Source organism: Rhagoletis pomonella, unplaced genomic scaffold (genome assembly GCF_013731165.1).
Source record: "Rhagoletis pomonella isolate Grant_MI unplaced genomic scaffold, Rhpom_1.0 Rhpom_scaffold_00008, whole genome shotgun sequence".
NCBI lineage: Eukaryota > Metazoa > Arthropoda > Insecta > Diptera > Tephritidae > Rhagoletis > Rhagoletis pomonella.
The window spans coordinates 41,588,133-41,606,402 of NW_023458562.1; the positions used below are offsets into that span (position 1 = coordinate 41,588,133).

An 18,270-nucleotide genomic window follows, 5' to 3' on the forward strand; every position below is an offset into this window, starting at 1 on the left:
TGTTTGATATTGGAAACGTTTTGCCATCCTATTTCGAATCTTAAAAACGCGCTCAACAAAAGCATGTGAGTGCGGCAAGGATAATAATATGAAGGCTACTTTACTTATATTTCCAAACATTTTATTGCCTGTTGCGGTTTTCACTCCGTAAGCAATTATCCTAAATTCTTCAAAGTCGGATGGAATAGTTCTGAAAAAAGTTATTCCATGGGAAAGTTAAAAGATTAAAATATTCAAAGTCAAATTGTGAATTAGCAGGTCTTTGAAACTCGCCCTCTTGTGATTCACACACTTTTCTGGTGACAAAATCAAAGTTTTTTTTAAAAGTACATATTTAATTGACTAGGTAATCGTTTCAAATGTTCTTCCTTTAGCGTGATTAGAAATTTTTGACAGTCTTTTAATATGCTTCTTAAGTCAAGTCCGTGATAAATGCAGTTCATTAGCCGCTTCTGTAAAATTATCGCGGAAAACTAAGTTTTGTATTTTGAAGGGAAAAAAATTGCCAAAAATTGCCAGTGGCGATTTCCTAAATTTTTACGCGCAAATATCCAAAAAATCGCCAAATTGGCGCAAAATCGCCAAATCTGGACACTGATAAAAATAAATATGTAAGGTCAGACCCTAACAAGGGGATTGCTTTACGCATGGCCAGCTATGTATACGTACTGAGTAGAGCTATATCAAATATGGACGAAAAATAATAAAACTCAAAGTTAGTACATTTTTTATGTAATAATGTAATTAAAAACTTAACTTAAAAATACATTGGGAATTTCTAGAAATAAAAGTGTTTACATTTTAGGGGAAAACTTGTGTAAAAAGGTCACTTTTTAAATAAATCACACTTTGTTCCAGGAATATAGTCATGTAATAGATTATTATATTTTATAGAACTAGGTTTCTATCTTTTGTAATGGTTAACAAGTATAATTAATTAAAACAAAATCACATGTCAGTTCAATGATATAAAAAACTCACTTATTTCTTTTTTGAAAAAATAAAAATGTTCTAACATAGAAACTACAATCAAAAACAGCCGAAAAATGCGAAAAAAATGTTTGCAGAAGGATATATTCTACCGAAAATTACAAGAAAATATTTTTTCACGAATACTTTATTTTAAACGAATCAGCGCAAGTTTTGTCTCAATCTAATAGTCTTAGCCGGAGGTATCTATAAGGTTAGAGCTCGATATAGTCATATAAAAAACAATTAGGACACGACATTTTGACCAGTTTTGGCTATTTTTTTTTGTTGGTTCAATTTTTATTTTTTTTTATAAAAATATAGCTCATTATCTAACAAAAACCATATAAGTCAAATTTCAAACTTTGTAGAAAAGCAGGAAAAATGTTACAACAACAACAAACTTTTTATAGGGAATTTCTAAGTATGCAGATTTATAGCCTACTAACTAAATTCCAGATTAAGGAACTGCTAATTTCAATTGGTTAAATAATTCGCGTTGATTTTTAACTGACTTCCAAAAAAGGAGGAGGTTATCAGTTCGTCGGAATATTTTTTTATTTTGTTTTTGTTTTTTATGTATGTTACCGCATAACTTTGGACCACGTCAACCGATTTCGATAATTCTGCATCGGAAAGGTAGTGTCTCAGAGGTGGTCCCATACTAATCTGGTTAAGGTCCGTTCAGTTGATCATGAAATATATATATATATATATATTTTTTTTATATGAGTTGAAGTCGGTTTTTGTTTGCTAAAAATTACTTGTTCATATTTTTTTTTTTTGCTAACGGGTTCACCCATAATAATAACACCATCCCCCAAAAAAAGTTATCAAAAATCAACGCGAATTCTTAGCCAAATTAGACTTTTACTTTCCTAGCTATAATTTAATTGGGTATAGAACTGCAAACTAGAATTATCTCAAAATTCTTAATAAAAAGTTTGTTGTAAAATTTTATCGAATTTTCTTAATTTCTCTACAGAGTTTGAAATTTCGACATATATGGTTTATGTAAGATAATGAGCTATATTTTTTTAAAGATTAATAAACAATAAACAAACAAAAGAAATATAGTCAAAGCTGGTCAAAATATCATCCCGCTATTATTTTTCACATGCCTGCACACGGTGGAGAGAATACATTCTATTCTATCATTCTTGATGCCTGTATGTATTCAACGTCGTAAACGGTCTTGCGCGCAAAGCAAAACTGCAGAGGCGCTGAATTTGCGTATGTGTTCATGAATAAACTATGAGCCACTTAGCTCATCTAGCGGTATACAATGAATCTCTCCAAGAACGATAGAATACAAGATTGCGCATTCTCGCAGAATGACATTTGTGACAACGGGTAAACAAAGAATATGGCGAAGAACAATGATTTGACAGTTGTGAATTTGCAGTGAGAAAACGTGTTTTCTTCTCGATTCACCAATTTCTCAAGTGAATATAGCAAATTAAGCACTACGTTAACAAAAAATATACAACCACTCTTGAAATGTGTTCAAAAGAATAGGTCTTATTAATTAACTATTTAGAATTTTTATGTTTGTATTGCAGGTGCCGAAAAAGTGATAATAGGAGTGTTCGCTATGCAAAAAATGTGTACAAGTTGGTACCAATTGTTACCAAATCGTGTTCGTTTAGCCAAAAACCCAGTAAAACTTGCAAGGAGAGAGAACAATTTTGACATTTCATTTGGAGGGGAAGTTGCAAATTCGTGCTGGGAAAATTTTTGCCAGTAAGAATTTGCAAGCAGGATTGTGACACACGGTTGCATTTTTGTCAACATTAATTTGAATCAACAAGTTCGTTAAATTTAAAAATGGACAATCTTGTTGCGATTTACTAATGAAAGAAGTATGTAAATATTCGTTTATTCAATTAATTTAAATAATTCCAAACATTTGAAAGGTACTCGGCTGAAAAAGCTGTATTCGTAATCGGAACGCACTCGACACCACTGTCGATATAGGAAATCCGACAGTGACTTCCACAAAGAAATTGAAGCGTATGTTGAAGAAAGTCAGAATAAGAAGAAATAAACGTATAGGTCCTGTTTTGGTTTCCATCTGAAATAATTTAAAAAACTTATTATGCTCGAAATGCAACCGTGTACGTCAGCTGGCAGAGAAGCTTGCAAATGTTTGCTAATTCCTGTTCGCGCAAAACTTAGTAAGTTTCTCTCTTTGGGAGAGTAAGGTACCTTATTCTCTGAATTTTGATACTGGCTAATTCTTACTGGCAGTTGCATAGCGAACACTCCTAATATCTTGTCGCAGCGCATGTTTTCCTGCAGAAAGTGGTCGATGCTTGCTTACCTCCGATTTTAATTTGTAATTTGTAGTATTTCAACGTTTTCAACTTAACATGTCGTGTTTAAAAGTGGTCCGTAAAGTGCTTCATGCATATTACGCTGGTGTCTAAATTGTATGGCTTCTCCTGCCGGCAGAACTCTACCCACTTTCTGGCCAAGGCGTCGTCGCGGGGAAACAAAAAAAAAACTACATTTGGGGGCTTTACCCCTACGGCTGCTGAAATTCAACAACCGGCACGACATTTTTATAAAGTTTTTATTACAAATAAAACGTTTTTTACTTCAGAACGCACGAATTACTTCGATTTTTCACTCGAAAGTACAAAATACGTTTGCAATATGTTTGCACTTGTTTCTAAACAAAAAGTTTGTTTACGTATTGCCATAATTGTCAACGTCGGCAAAACCAAAGTAGCGGTTTCGGGAATACGCCACCTTCTGTTCATTTCACCATGGAATCTCTCAAACAATTGCATAAAGAGAAGCTAGCCAAGCCAAGTGGAAGAGATCAGCGATTGTGAAAGATATTCATGCTCACTAGCAGGGATGCCGTTTGGATCTAAATAGATCCAATTGGATACATTTTTAGACGAATTTTTGCGAGATACTTATTTTGTGTTTCCAATCAATATAAATGTGGATACTTTTTTAAATAGGCCAAAATTTTATAGTTTCTATAAAGTTTTTTCTTTCAAAAATCGATTTTTATTAAAGATGGTAGAGAGCATTACTTTTTCTAAATGTATTAAAAATCACTACTTAAGCGTGAAATTAAAGCATTTTATATTTTATGAACGAAGCAATGAACATATAAAGACATCTCTCCAAAATAGGTATAAGTGCAATTGTTTTAACTAGGCAAAAAGCTTTAAGCAAGATCATAATATATATATAAAGTAAATTGATACTCTTTCTGAAGTAATATCTTTCATATCACATATTTTCATTTGTTAATTTAAAAAGAAAGAATATCTCAATGTAGGTTAAAATACACTGTTTAAAAAACTAAATTTGATTTATTTAAGTAAATTTGTATGAATTTTACTGAAAAGTCTTTAAATAAACTCTAAATTTTTTTTTTATTTGCGCATATTAAGAGAGGTAACCAGTTTCCGCTTTTAATGTGTGCAAATTTGAACATCGTGTAATAAAAATAAACATTGAGCAAAATTACACATGAAATGTTTAAAATAGAGTAAATGTGAGCCCCTAATGCTTTTTTTTAGTAGAAAATGTATTTTTAGTTTAAATTTTTTTGCAATTTTAAACATTTCATGTCTATATTTTAAAGATCTCAAGTTTAAAATCAAATCCTGAACATCTTATATGTATACTTTTACAGATTCTTGTTGAAAAATAGATACTTTTCAGTAGTAGTTTTACATTTAGAGTGTACAGGTACAAATGTTACATATTAATAACTATTTATTATACTTTGCAAAATACTTATGAACAAAAAATGTAATTTATAAATTTAAATTACAAATGCTTGACATGAAAATTAAAAATATATATACATGTATTCCAAGTCCATAGGATGGGTTAAACTACTATTTTTTTTAAATGTTTGGTTTTCTTACAAATTATGAGATGGATACGTAAAAAAAATAAAATTGGATACATTTGGATACATTTTTGGATAGGTCGGTGCACATTTTCTTGAGACGGCGCGGCAACACTGCTCACTAGTTAACAGGCAAGCCAAGCAATTGTGAGAGAGTAACATTTTTTAGTGAGAGCAAGTTTGAGTGAACAATGGGGTGATTCATGAGCATGTGAGCATATTCATAAGCTGAGCTATTCACTGCCGAACTCTGATACCAACCATTACTTATTGAAAATGTTTCCGTGTATACTTAGTATGGGCGTGTGTAAATCGGTAACAAAGTTATATCGGGAAAGGTGTTGAATAATTATTTTAATATGGTGAGACAGTTTTGCCAATCTGCTGTGTGAAATTAAATATTTTTTGACAGCAGTGAATTTTTGATAAACGCAGATTTATGCGAAATACAATATTACAAATTGAAGTGAAATTAATATTTTAAGAAAACATCTAGCATCGTTGATTGCAATTCATCAATTTAAGCTTTTATTTAACAAAAATTACACACATCAATAATCTTTGCGATTGTCAAAATTTTCTCTGCATTTGTCAAAAATTTCACTAGCCTCATGAGCTACTGAAATTTTATTCACCTTATAGTTGTCGCCGCGAACTTTGTTACTATGTAAGTAAAGAATTTTAGCTACCATTTTTAGCCACAACGTCTTTTTTTTAGCTCTTTTTAGCCCTTTTTTAAAGGAATTTGGCTACCACTAAAAATGATTCGCGGCAACACTGTTGGCCACCGCTGTTCTAGTCCCACAGAAATGCTTTTGACTGACATCTAAGTTAAGTCTGTAATTTTGAATAGAAGAGGCAACATTGGCAGCGCAAGCCTTGCTGCAACTGATAAAATACGCCCAACTGTCTACTTTTGACGTGCCCAAATGCAACAATAGGAGTGTACTCGTACCCAAAACTATCAAAAGTTTTAGAAAACTTTTACTTTTTTGGGGTTCTCGTACCCAAAAAACTTGCAAAGTAGTGGAAGGAAATGTTTACCAGCGAAAACTTCCCTACAAGACGCGATTACCAGAAACTCCAACACATTTAAAAAATTTTACGAGGAAACTAATACATGCAAGCTTACTTGACACTTGTTGAAATCAGTGCCTTGCTATTTTTGCCCACATGTGCATGCTACATTGAACCTTTAAGCTGAAAATGAGCGAATGAAACAACTAGAAACAACCAACGCTGCATTCACATGTGTCACAATTGTCAAAATCAAATTCAATCCAAATAAATGAGTAAAAGATTTGTGAATTGAACTAAAACCTGCTGTTTACCTTAATAAATAATACTACGTAAAGTCCTAAATTAAATAAATGAAAAAGAAAAGTTTCCAGACTTACATGAGTCCTTATATACTCCAAACAAACATATACCAGAAATCTAACAAATACTTGTGGTAGTCCTAACAAACATATACCAGAAGTATGTATATCTAAGACTTCTGAGGGTCAATTCCCGTTCTGCGCTATCGTGAAGTGAAGTGAAAAGTATAAAATTAACATTAATTATTTTTATCACTTCACGATAACGCAGAACGGGAATTGACCCTCCGGTAGGCCTAACAGACATATTTATTTTTTTTTACTTATTACAGTCATTTGACCTATACACATTCACGTATATACGTTTGAAATATGTATTGCAATATTTATGTATAATAAAGTAAAATTAAAATTAATGCTTCAAATAAGTTAACCTGTTACACTTTTCCTTCTAAGCTATATAATAGTTTATGTATAAATAAGATAGCATATTCGGGATGCTGTTGGAGTGGACGTGATTCCAAGCAGTACCGTAAATATATCACGTAGGACATGCGGTCTAAGGGTGTAATTTCCACAGCCACCACAACTGGGGGGAAAGGACTAGTTTCCAAGCCGCCTCTTATAGACTTCTCTACCGGCAGGCGATCTGAATGGACGAGATCCAGAAGTATAACTAGGACTTCTGGTAGGCCTAGCAGACACCTACTAGAAGTGTCTTTAAGATTTGTGGTTGGCCTAACAAACATATAACAGAAATCTAACAAATATTTCTGGTACGCCTAACAGACCTATACCTGAAATCAATCTAAGACTTCTGGTATGCGTAAGGGATATGTACGAGAAGGCTAACATAAATGTCCATTAGTAGTTTTAGGTACTTAATCATGTAATTACCTGTTAGCCCTAACGCGTGTGAGCGGTCAAGGTATATGTTTACAAATGTAGGTAAGCGCAAGTGCTAGAAAGGGATACAAACTCTGACGTACACAAGAGTTTCTGGCACTTTTTTCCAATCATCAATCAATCGATGTCATCATTTTAATATTTTTATTATGTGATTTTTATTATGTCGATGTGACGCGGGTTCGATCCATGCTGAGGTCTAGAAAAAAGAAGTCTGATGAGGAGATATGGTGGTCTCGGAAATAGCTCCTATAACTTCTACCGCTTAGACTTTGTTGCCTTCTCCATTTTTCCTAATAAAAAATAATCGTGGTGCAAAGCTCAATAAAAAATATTAAAATTAAATGTTAATAAGCCACAATAACATTGACAAATACATAGTTTAGGAAGAGCCTGCCTGAAACTATATAAGAAAGCAAATGCATGTAAAGAATTGACAACAACAATCACGCTGTCAAGTTTAAATAGCAGCAAATCAGCTGCCCTTGATAGCAGTAGGTTGAAAGAGGAAAATGAATGAGCAACACGAGTTTACGGGACGTGCATAGCTCACTGGTTAACGCTTCTGACTTTGCACATCGATGACGCGGGTTCGATCCGCGTCTAGAAAGAGAAGTCTGATGAGGAGATGTGGTGATCTCCGAAATAGCTGCTAAACTTCTACCGCTTAGACTTTGTTGCTTCTTCCATTTTTCCTAATAAAAAATAATCGTGGTACAAAGCTAATTAAAAATATTAAAATTCAATGTTAATAAGCCACAATATCATTGACAAATTTATATTATACCCCACGTCTTTATACAAATATGAATAATACTTTAGGTAAAGATGTTATACTCTCTGCTCTAATTTTACTATAGCCGTGATAGCAGAATATGGTAGGACAGCTGTATAGCTTGGGTGTTATGGAATGAAATGCATTAATAATTTTTTGGCACTGCAAGTGTTTTTAATTAGGTTAAAATATCTCCAATGAATTATATAATAGAAGAAGTATTATCTAATTTCTTACGAATAATAACTCTAATATGATTTCACAGCATTTTTTTAATACTTCAAAGTATCTATTAACATAAATGAATTTTCCAATATAATTCGCGTACATTTTATTTTCGATAAATTTTCGGGTTTCACTTTAAGGCATTCTTGCTTATTGTAATAGCAAAAGCTAAGCGAACTGGAAACTGAGGTCTTTTAAATTCGAAAGGCATATCAAAAGGAATTAAAGGAGTCATGTGACTTGTTATGGCTGATTAAAAATTCTACGACTACGAGATATGCCACGCCCCCTCCTACAAAGTCATTTATATATACCTCACTATAAGCATCTACCATAGATTTGTTTGCGTACCAAATTTCAAGTTCATGTGACTTATGGTTCCGAAGTTATAGCTGATGAAAAATTTGTAGGCCTATGGGAGGTGCCACGCCCCTTCACACAGTTGTCACCATATTTGCAAACGAAACCATACCTATAACCTTCCTGAGGTAAAAACAAATAAGTGTGCAAAGTTTCGTGCGATTCCGTGTAGTGGTTCAAAAGTTATAAGGTAATAAACAAACATACATTCACATTTACATATATAGATTTAAATAAGTTTAGTTTGTCAATTTCAACTATAAAACCCCATACACATTTCTTTTATTAGTTTCAATTGCATCCAGCAACATGCGATCAGCTGTTTTTCTCAGTTGCAAGTGCTTACTAGTAAAAATGTATTCAGTAAAAACTACCAACTTCTCAAAATGAAATGTCAATTTCGCATTTCTTCCAATTTTTTCGGGCACAAGAACACCAAAACTTAATAGTTAGTAAAAACTGGTACAAACTATCGCGTACAAGAACGCTACACATGAACCAACGACTACAGATCACCTAAAAAGCCATCGATGTATATGTAATCGATTTTCAGAAAAAAGTTTTCTTAACGTTTTTGATGTTTTTCGGTTTGGTTTACACCGTCTTCTATCTCTTCGTAGGGTTTTTTTAGCGATTGAATATGTTTTCTGCAGCGATTTTAATTATAAATATAAATTTTGATTTATTAATATCAATTTAATCGCACTCAATCACTGCGCATTTTTCGTTTTCTTTGTTTGTTTTCATTCTTCTGCAGATGCCAAAAACGCTCAGAAATAAACTTTCTTCTTGCTTCTTTGATTAGGTGATCTTGTATTTTTGGTTCATGAACGCTACATATACTATTGATTACCATATGTACCTTCTTTCGATACCGCTAATTGTATCATTATAACCAGGGATGCCAACTATACTTAGCTATGAAGTGAGGATAAAAAATGTCAAATAGAAGAAAAAAGTGCCAAAAAAGGTGGCATTCTTTCAAATTCTTCCTTTATAGCAATAAAATTTGAAACACATTCTTAAAACAAAGGTCCAATGCTAAAGTAAGAAAAACCAGTTGTATACACTATACAAAATTTAGTTGAGAAAAAGAAGACCGCGTAAAGAATTTCACAAAAATGTATTGAAACATTAGTATTTTTCAGAAGTGCCATTTTGGCAATTAAGTCCCATTTCGAGTAAAATAGAGCCAAAAATGGCACGGTTTGAGCCAAGTTGGCAGCCCTGATTATAACGCCAATATCAATATCAACTTCATAAAAGCCATATTGTTCCTAGAATTATATTTAACGAAACACGCTATCGAATTGGACTGACTGACGGCAGGCTATTTCTCTACACCTCAAATGTTACATAATATCAAACATTCAGCTTTTATAAAATGCTTGCAATTCTTTGGCTTTGACTCTCGGTCTATATGTTGCAATGCAATCTTTTTCTTGTGGGCGAAATCATCGTATGTGCCCATACAAAAACATTCTCTCGTAGTAAAAAAAAAAATTAATAGTAGAAAAAACGCTCTTCTGTACAATTTTGTCTCCGGCTCATACGATAATTTCTCGCAATGTAAGTAATCAGCCTCAAATTGCACGGCATTTCCCAAAATTTCGACTCGACTGATGTATTAAAACGGAAATTCTTGGCAGCACTGGATTGTTTAAATTAAATGGCGGCTGCTTAGTTTGCTCGGAGGTGGTTATGTCGAGTTTGGCACAGGGTTGCACGTTCATTATGGTTTTCATGGCTATTGCCAACACGAAATGAAAATTTCAGATGTACTAACGTGCACAATTAATATATTTCTTATGATATCGTACAGGCAATTAACTGTGCCCTAATCTTTAAAGCTCCTACAGCATAAATTCATTTATCTGGTTTTCGGTATCACGGCAATTTTTGTGTATAACAACAATTATCTAAAATTTTTGTATATGACAACACCGAATTTGCTGCAGTTTGCTGCAACAACAATTGCACGTAGTTTACCAAACAAGATTTCTGCATAACACCGACCTTCTTTATGCTCGACAATAGACAATGTCGGCCGCTGTAGTGTAGTGGTAAACAGTGCGCGTTTCCACTACACAACACCTGGGTTCAAGCCCTGGTCAAAGCAACATCGCAAAAAAAATAGAGAAAAAGGTTTTTTCTAAACAGCGGTCGACCCTGGGCAGGCAATGGAAAACCACCGAGTGTATTTCTGCCATGAAAAAACAGCTTCTCATAAAAATACAATCGCCGTTCGGAGTCGGCGTAAAACTGTAGGTCCCTCCGCTTTGTGTGACAACATCAAGGCGCACGCCACAAACGGAGGAGAAGCTCGCCCAAACACTAACATATGTGTAAGTGCCCATCTATTATTATTATTAATAGACAATGCAAATGTGGTCGAGTCGTAAATTTGGCCGTAATTTACGACTTAAGCTGAAATTAGTCAAGAACGTAAACCTACCGGTACGTAAACCCGAGTCAGCTGACACGATCTGTCTTACCAAAGCGCCTTGTAAATGAAAACTCAACAGCACAGAATTTTTCTGTAGTTGTAGCCCGTGGCGTAGAAATCTACGGCACTTAGATTTTTCCGTGTCAGCTGATTTCTTCCTTCTATAGATGAATTCACTTCGTCAGTTTTGCATATGGTAAAAAAGTTATAATTTCCTATTCAAAATACGTTTAAAATATTTGGAATTTACTATTGGCTAAGGTCTTTTGTTGAAAACTAAGTAGTTTATATTTAGGTTCGATCTATTGTAACACGAAAAATTGTAGTTGAAAAGGTAAGTTTAAGAAAAGGCATTGATGAGTGGCAACACTGTAGTAAGCAACACTGAGGTCTCCAGTAATCGACAAAATTCTGCGTATACAGATTGCGTTTAAGTATACGTTCTGGGTTCTGGACTAATTTCAGCTTTACGCAATGAGGCTGTTAGTCTAATTTACAACTTATGCAATCATGATTCAATAATAAAAGGTTAGATAATAATTGTCAGCCTTGGTTTGACACTCCCTTACAAAAGGTTGCATTTACGAAGGACGGAGAAATGGAAAGAATAAAATCCCTTGGTGCGAAAATGGTAGTGGAAAAGTACGCAAAGTAGGCAATTATTAAGTAGTGAAATTACTTTTGTAAATATTAATGTATTTTCAGGAAATCTGGCATTTTAAATGAAATATTGAACGAACGTGAATTGCGTAATTTATGTGCTATTTATTGTATTAGACAGATGTCAAGCTCAGTAGACGTGTTTGTTGGTGCGCTGTAGTAACCATTGTATAGGCTTACAAGTATGGAAAGCGCCATTTTGTTTGTTTACATTTGAAAACAGCTGAGATCACCTGATTTTCAATTCTCTCATTCTCCGCACAGGGTTACATTCAAGTTTCAGAAAAAACTTAAAAATGTAAATTGAAAAATATTTTAGAAAAATGTGTTTTTATTCATTTGAATTCAATTAAAAAGAAATTAAAAATGCATGCCAAGTCTTGCATTTCTAATAATAACGATAAATGTGTATGTTCCAGGCAATAATTTAAAATATTTGTGAAACTTATCGTTTTGCGCTAAAATACAACAATTTTGTCATCGCTTCTGTTTTGAATATCATATTCGTGCCTGCCGGTGGAAAAAATAGGTAAATTTGCATTTGTTTTCAAGAAAACATATCAGTTAAAATATATTTCTTTCCAGAGCGACATACGGACAAGTAAGATGATAAATTTGTATGATGAATATCGCGGAAAAACTTTTGCATCAAAATTTCTATTCTAATTTGCATTTGAATTATGATATCAACAGGGATGCTTTGGGACGTATTTTTTTGAAGACAATTTTCTTATAAATCTTGAGATTGTTGATTTATTTCAGAATTAATTAAAAATTATATTAAAAAATATATTTACACTAGCAGTATGTAAATTACTTTTATTACGAATTGAAACGATTTTAATGAATATTCATGGTTACCATTAATAGTAGTATGAGAGTTAGATCTAAATGCATATTTGACAAGAAAGATAGAATACAAGATTGCGCCGTCCTGGCGGCGATGACATATCTGTACAAAAAGTAATAAAAGTCGAATTGGATGTTGAAAGAAAATGTGAGAACAGCAAATTTTCTTAATAATAAATTTTTCGATAAGGAACGTGTTTTGATTGTGCTAATTTGTAATAGCCTTATTCATAAACAATAAAGTAGCTTAAAAAAGGCTTATAAATTCAAAAATGTGTGTAAACGGCAATTTAAAAAGCTTTTTAAAATTTTTATTTTTTATTAATAAGGCAATAAAAATATATGATTTACAATAACTTTTAACAAAGGAAATACGAAATAAGGCGATTTTTACGGAAGTGGGTATTAGTGAATTTCAGTGCATTTAAAGTTTCTGAGGTTTCGCTTACTTTTAGATCAGAATTGTCAAAATTGAGAAATTCAAAGTAGCAATACAATAATCATCGAAAAGAAGATTGCGCCCTGCTGTGATGATGAGTAAATTTACCACAGTGAGGAAGAATATAATAATTAAGTGAAAAAATTTTATTTTTACAAATTTAGTGAGCAGTAATGCGTTTCAAGAACGATATTTCAGACAAATCGTTAATGAACAACTATTTTTCCTTCCTTTGGTTTTGGCAAAAAGTCATTTCAATCATTAAATAATATTATTTGCAAGAACCATTCGCTAAAATTGTAACTAACTTTTTATTATTTATTAATTCCTTTTTGATATTCAGCAATAACAAGATGGAAAAAAAATTATAAACCAAAATTAGTAATATTTTTATGAATGTAGTTATAAAAGTTCACAGAGGAAACGCCGGAAAACAATGTATTGGCAACAACATAAAATGTATGGCAATTTAGATGTCAACAGAATAATAACTACGATAAAAAAGCATGAGAGAAGTGTGCGAAAAACGGTCAACAAATTTCTTATAAAATATTTTGATTTTTGCTGGGTGTATATGAAAACTCAATGAGTATTAATGAAAAGAAAAATTTAAAATAATAAACAGAAAAAACATGGGTGCACCAAAACTTGAGTTAAATGATTTTCCCAAATTCTTAAAAAGTAAACAAATCGATTTTTTTAATGTTACTTTACATCGTTTTTCTTTTTTATGAATACGGCCATAAGCATGTACCCTTTTTATAAATACATCTTATAGCAATATGCTATATATTTATTTATACACTTTTTGGCTGGCGAAATATGTAATTTTTCAACTTAATAAAAAAGCGTATTCAACCACATTACTTTTTTTTTAATATTGAATGGCGCAACACAACAACTCTTTGTTGCACGAAACCCTTGAACACGTGCCTGTCATTTATTTCTTCTGTTTCGACATTTCGGTATTTTGCATTTCTTTCATTTTGACGTCATTCGCATTGTCAGATTTTTGAAATTCGTTTTGGTTCGACATTCTGCTATTTCATAATTCTTTCATTGTCATGTCATCCATCCTCCATTTCTTACCTTCCATTGCCGTTCGCATCGTCGAAGGTGCCTGTCAAACACTGCCGCCATCATGCTTTTCAGTTTGGCAGGCACGTCCGCTGTTTGACAGGCACGTCCGCTGTTAGAAAGAGAATAGACAAAAAGGGGCATAGGATTCCATACTTGTAAGTATATACGATGGTAGTAACTTCACATTTAGTCCGAGTTTCCGTTGATATATTTGCATTTGAAGTGATTGCGAGTCTCATAAATCTATCTCTACACCTCATACCGAGTAGTTTCGTTGACTATATTTTGTGTGTGCGATATTTGTATTTAACAAATTGCCTAAATTTAATTTCAAGCAAAGCTTAAAATGTCAAACAAGAAGCAAATTTACGCGCCAAACGGTATCGACACCGCAGAACAGTTCTCTCTATAAAGCTGAAAAAAAGAACTCGCCACTCGCTTGAGCGTATTGAAGAGCGACTGGACTTGCAGAGAAGGAGCATTGTAGAAGAGATAGCTGAGCGGGTAAAAACGTCTGAAGAGCGAGTGATGCAGCGATTTGGCGAGTTAACGGCTGAGCTGGCGAACCTTCGAAAGGCGTTGCGAAAAATCGAAGAACGTGTGACAAAGGCAGAATTCCAAATCGCGCAGAATGAGCAATTGAAAAAGGAAATGGTGCAGCTTAAGAACGAGGTAAATGATTGCCAAAACCAAGCTTTATCCACTGATTTCATCATCAATGGTCTCCCCTACGTTGACAACGAGAATTAGGAAGCTACCTTTGGTAGTCTGTGCCAGAATTTGGATTTGCCTGCGCTACAGATTCGCTCTGCGTTTAGAATATCGAAACCGAACAACTCCACTGCTTCAGTGATTGTGAAGTTGGCGTCTTCAGACGATCGCTCCACCCTCTTTAAGTCAGTAGCACGCTTCTGCAAAAAAAAAAAAAAACAGCCACTAATGCTCCGTGATATTGGCTCCGACTCAAGAATGATAGAATACAAGATTGCGCCAATCGAGCTGAGAGTAACTGGCCGTAACGTCAATAAATACCAGAATGAGAGAGCAAGACGAACTCGACAAGAAAAAGAGGAAGCATCGAACAAAAGGCAGTATTGCCAAGTTTTCAATTTGAAAAAGCACCAAATATTTATTGGTGTATTTTATGGACTTTATATACATACATAATTATATTGTAAGGTAGATTTTTTCTGGCTTGATTGAAGGTGCTGCCACATATTTTGTTGGCGCTTATGATTGTGCCATGATTTTATTAAAATTTTTGTGAAGTTGCTTACCACGCTTATGATTGCTATAAATTTTGCTTCCATTTTTTTAAGATTTTATAATTTGGTGTCTTCAAACTAAAAACAAAAGCACCAAAAAACGCACCAAGCACCAAACTCAAAAATGTTCGGGTTTTGAATACCCACTAAATTTGGTGCGAAAAGCATTAAGTTGGCAACAGTGAATGTAAACAAACGTATTTTATGACGTCAGCGATTGGGTGGATGCTGTCAAATCGACGATGAGAGGGTTAGCGGTCCGCGAATGGCGCGACCTTTATTTTCTGGATCGTGGCTCCGACTCAGATGAGAAAATACATATACACGAGTGCCTTACGAAAAACAACCGCGAGCTAATGCGCTTTTGCAATGCAGCAACGAAGAGATAAAAAACTGGTGGCTGCCTTCTCAGTTCGTGGGAATGTGTATGTACGCGTTCGCCCTATGTGCAAAGCCGTGAAGGTAATTGATATGGAGAGCGTCAAAAGTGTTGTTGCTGCAGATACCTGATAGCGAGAGTTTATGTATAGCTGTTATGTTTACCATTTGTTTATGTCGTATGTGCTCTTTTTTCTTCTATTGCTCAACATTTTGCATCTGCTGCTTTCCTCTTAACTATTCTGCTTCTTATCTTAAGTTAACAGAAGAAGAACATTGCCATCAACCTGATTTTACGGGTTTGATATGTAGAATAACCCCAATAAAGTATTTTCTAAATGTTTATTTTTGTATCCCTTATTTTATATAATTTTCATTTCTACAACTAATTCGGGATTTTTTTTACAGGGGTTTCGCTTTTGATTTGAATGAAATTGATGAAATTACAAAGAAATATGCCCATTCGGTTCGTAATAATACACAAGAACTATTTTGGTATTTAAATGAACTCAATATCCCAGTACTTGTATTCTCTGCTGGATTGGGAAATTGTGTTATTGCTATGCTTCGACAAGCAGGAATCCTGTATCCCAACGTGAAGGTTATCTCGAATTTTCTCCAATTTAAAGATGGAATGCTAAACGGATTCCAGGAGCCAATAATCCATACTTTTAATAAAAATGAAACAATGCTGGAAGGGAGTGACTACTACGATTTGGTTCACAATCGAGATCACATCTTACTCATGGGTGATACATTGGCTGATTCTGGTATGGCAGATGGTGTTCCTGCATCGTCCCATGTAATAAAAATTGGCTTCCTCTTTCACCATGTAAGTGTGAATTCTTTCTAAGTGTATAATGAAGATTTAATGTTTTGACCATTCTAGGTTCAGGAAAATATGGAGCAATATATGAACACTTTTGATATTGTTTTAGTTGACGATCAAACAATGGACGTGCCACTAACGCTGTTAAAACTCATCAAAGGAGATCCTCTGTCGTGCGATTAGGCTTGAATTCGTTATCGTATACAATTACCTAATATGTTTTAAAACAACATAACTGACTTGACGAATGAAATTACATAGACGTAATATGTATAATTATCGGCATTATCGTGGATTCCATGTGACCAAATATGCCCGGAAACTATAAAGCAAAACAAAAACCATTTTTACCAATTTATTTTTGTTTTGCCTATTAAATTATGGGACCGATTTATTCGCTGGAATTGGCGATAAGGCTGTAGGTTTCTTTAATCAAGCTCAAATAAAAATATAGATGAAAGTTGCCTTTTTTAAATGGACTTTTTTGGGAAGTGACTTCGCTTCTGCCAAGAGCTAAAATCATCGTTCAGTCTTCTGTCATGACAATAGCAATACATGCACACTTTTTCAGTAATACATGCATACACTTCCATACAAGCGTTTTATACTACGTTTATACGTAAGCTATTTGCAAATAAAAATAATTTGCAAATACCTAAATCACTGTTTATTCGATGGTGAAAAATTCTTTTTTAATATTGCCTGATTATATTAAGGCAATAATATGACCATCTTAAAAGAAAATATAGTTAAAAATGGCAATGTCTTGGTTATAAAAAGTCGATAAAATCATTATCAAAAAAGAAAATAAACCTAAGAATGGCAGCGTCTTGCGCTTATTTGCAAATAGTACCACTAATCAATACTTATTTGCGTGATTTAGTTATTTGCAAATATAAAATTAACTCTGCGTTTATACGGCAAAGTTTACCATTTTGCAAATTGTTATTTGCAAATAATACGTGCGTATAAACGTAGTATTAGACAACTAATACGTATTTCTTTATTGTCTTGACAGTATTGTCCAATGTAAACACGCCGTAAGTAAAAACACTATCAGCTGATTGCTAAAATGTGCCTACAGCTGAGATCACCTGTTTTTTTTTGGCGTTTGCTCATATCTTTTACAATTTCTTTCATTTCTGTTACAATTTATTCAAAATACACTAACACACTGAACCAAAAACACCAATACCCCTGGTAGACAGCTTTACCCGATTCTCCAACACACATATACAATTTTTCAAAAAAAAAACTAATACATATGCAAGATAATTTCGCTCTTCTTCTTGTTAAATAGCAAAACTTTAAAAATATATATTCAGTTCTTCCCACTCATAGTAACTGGCATACTTTTCGTTACACATTTCTCGGAAAGGAGAGAAAGAGACAACTGCCTGCGTAAGATGTTGTTAGTGCCACAAAATTTACAGACAAAAGTAATTGATGTTTTAACTCGGTTCGGAAAATATTGCGTCGATGTCATTCAAAAACATTTTATGCTCTTTAAAATTTGGTTAGGAAGTTCATATGAATATTAATATGACAATATAATTGATCAAACACAGAAATAAGTACAAATTTTCTAGTATAACGTCAAACATACCGAGTACATCATAATGAATTCTTTTTAACGAGTTCTTTTTAGTGAGTACTTTTTCGACTAACCTTGTCCATAACTTTTATTTACATATATTTTGAGAAAACAAAGTTTGGTGTTAGATGCGCAGTCGTAAACTCGCGAAAATAAATTAATCAAATAAAAATAAAATAGGTGAATAAAGGAATAACGGTAAGAATAATGAACAAGCGAACTTTTCAAAACGAAATGGACGAAAAAATAATGGAAAACCAAAGACAGGTTGAAAGCCGCTTGGATGTACTTGA

General features: G+C 33.5%; 1 protein-coding gene across 1 annotated transcript in view; it reads left to right on the plus strand.

Moving 5' to 3' along the window:
• The window catches only part of LOC118744882 (7-methylguanosine phosphate-specific 5'-nucleotidase), a 27,572-nt gene extending 10,714 nt beyond the window's left edge, over positions 1–16,858 (plus strand). Inside the window, exons 2-3 of the mRNA XM_036478289.1 lie at positions 15,963–16,386; positions 16,444–16,858. Of these exons, the coding sequence (XP_036334182.1) occupies positions 15,963–16,386; positions 16,444–16,566 (547 nt within the window). The 3' untranslated portion in view covers positions 16,567–16,858. The remainder of the gene's footprint in view (positions 1–15,962; positions 16,387–16,443) is intronic.
• Positions 16,859–18,270: the final 1,412 nt, after the last annotated feature.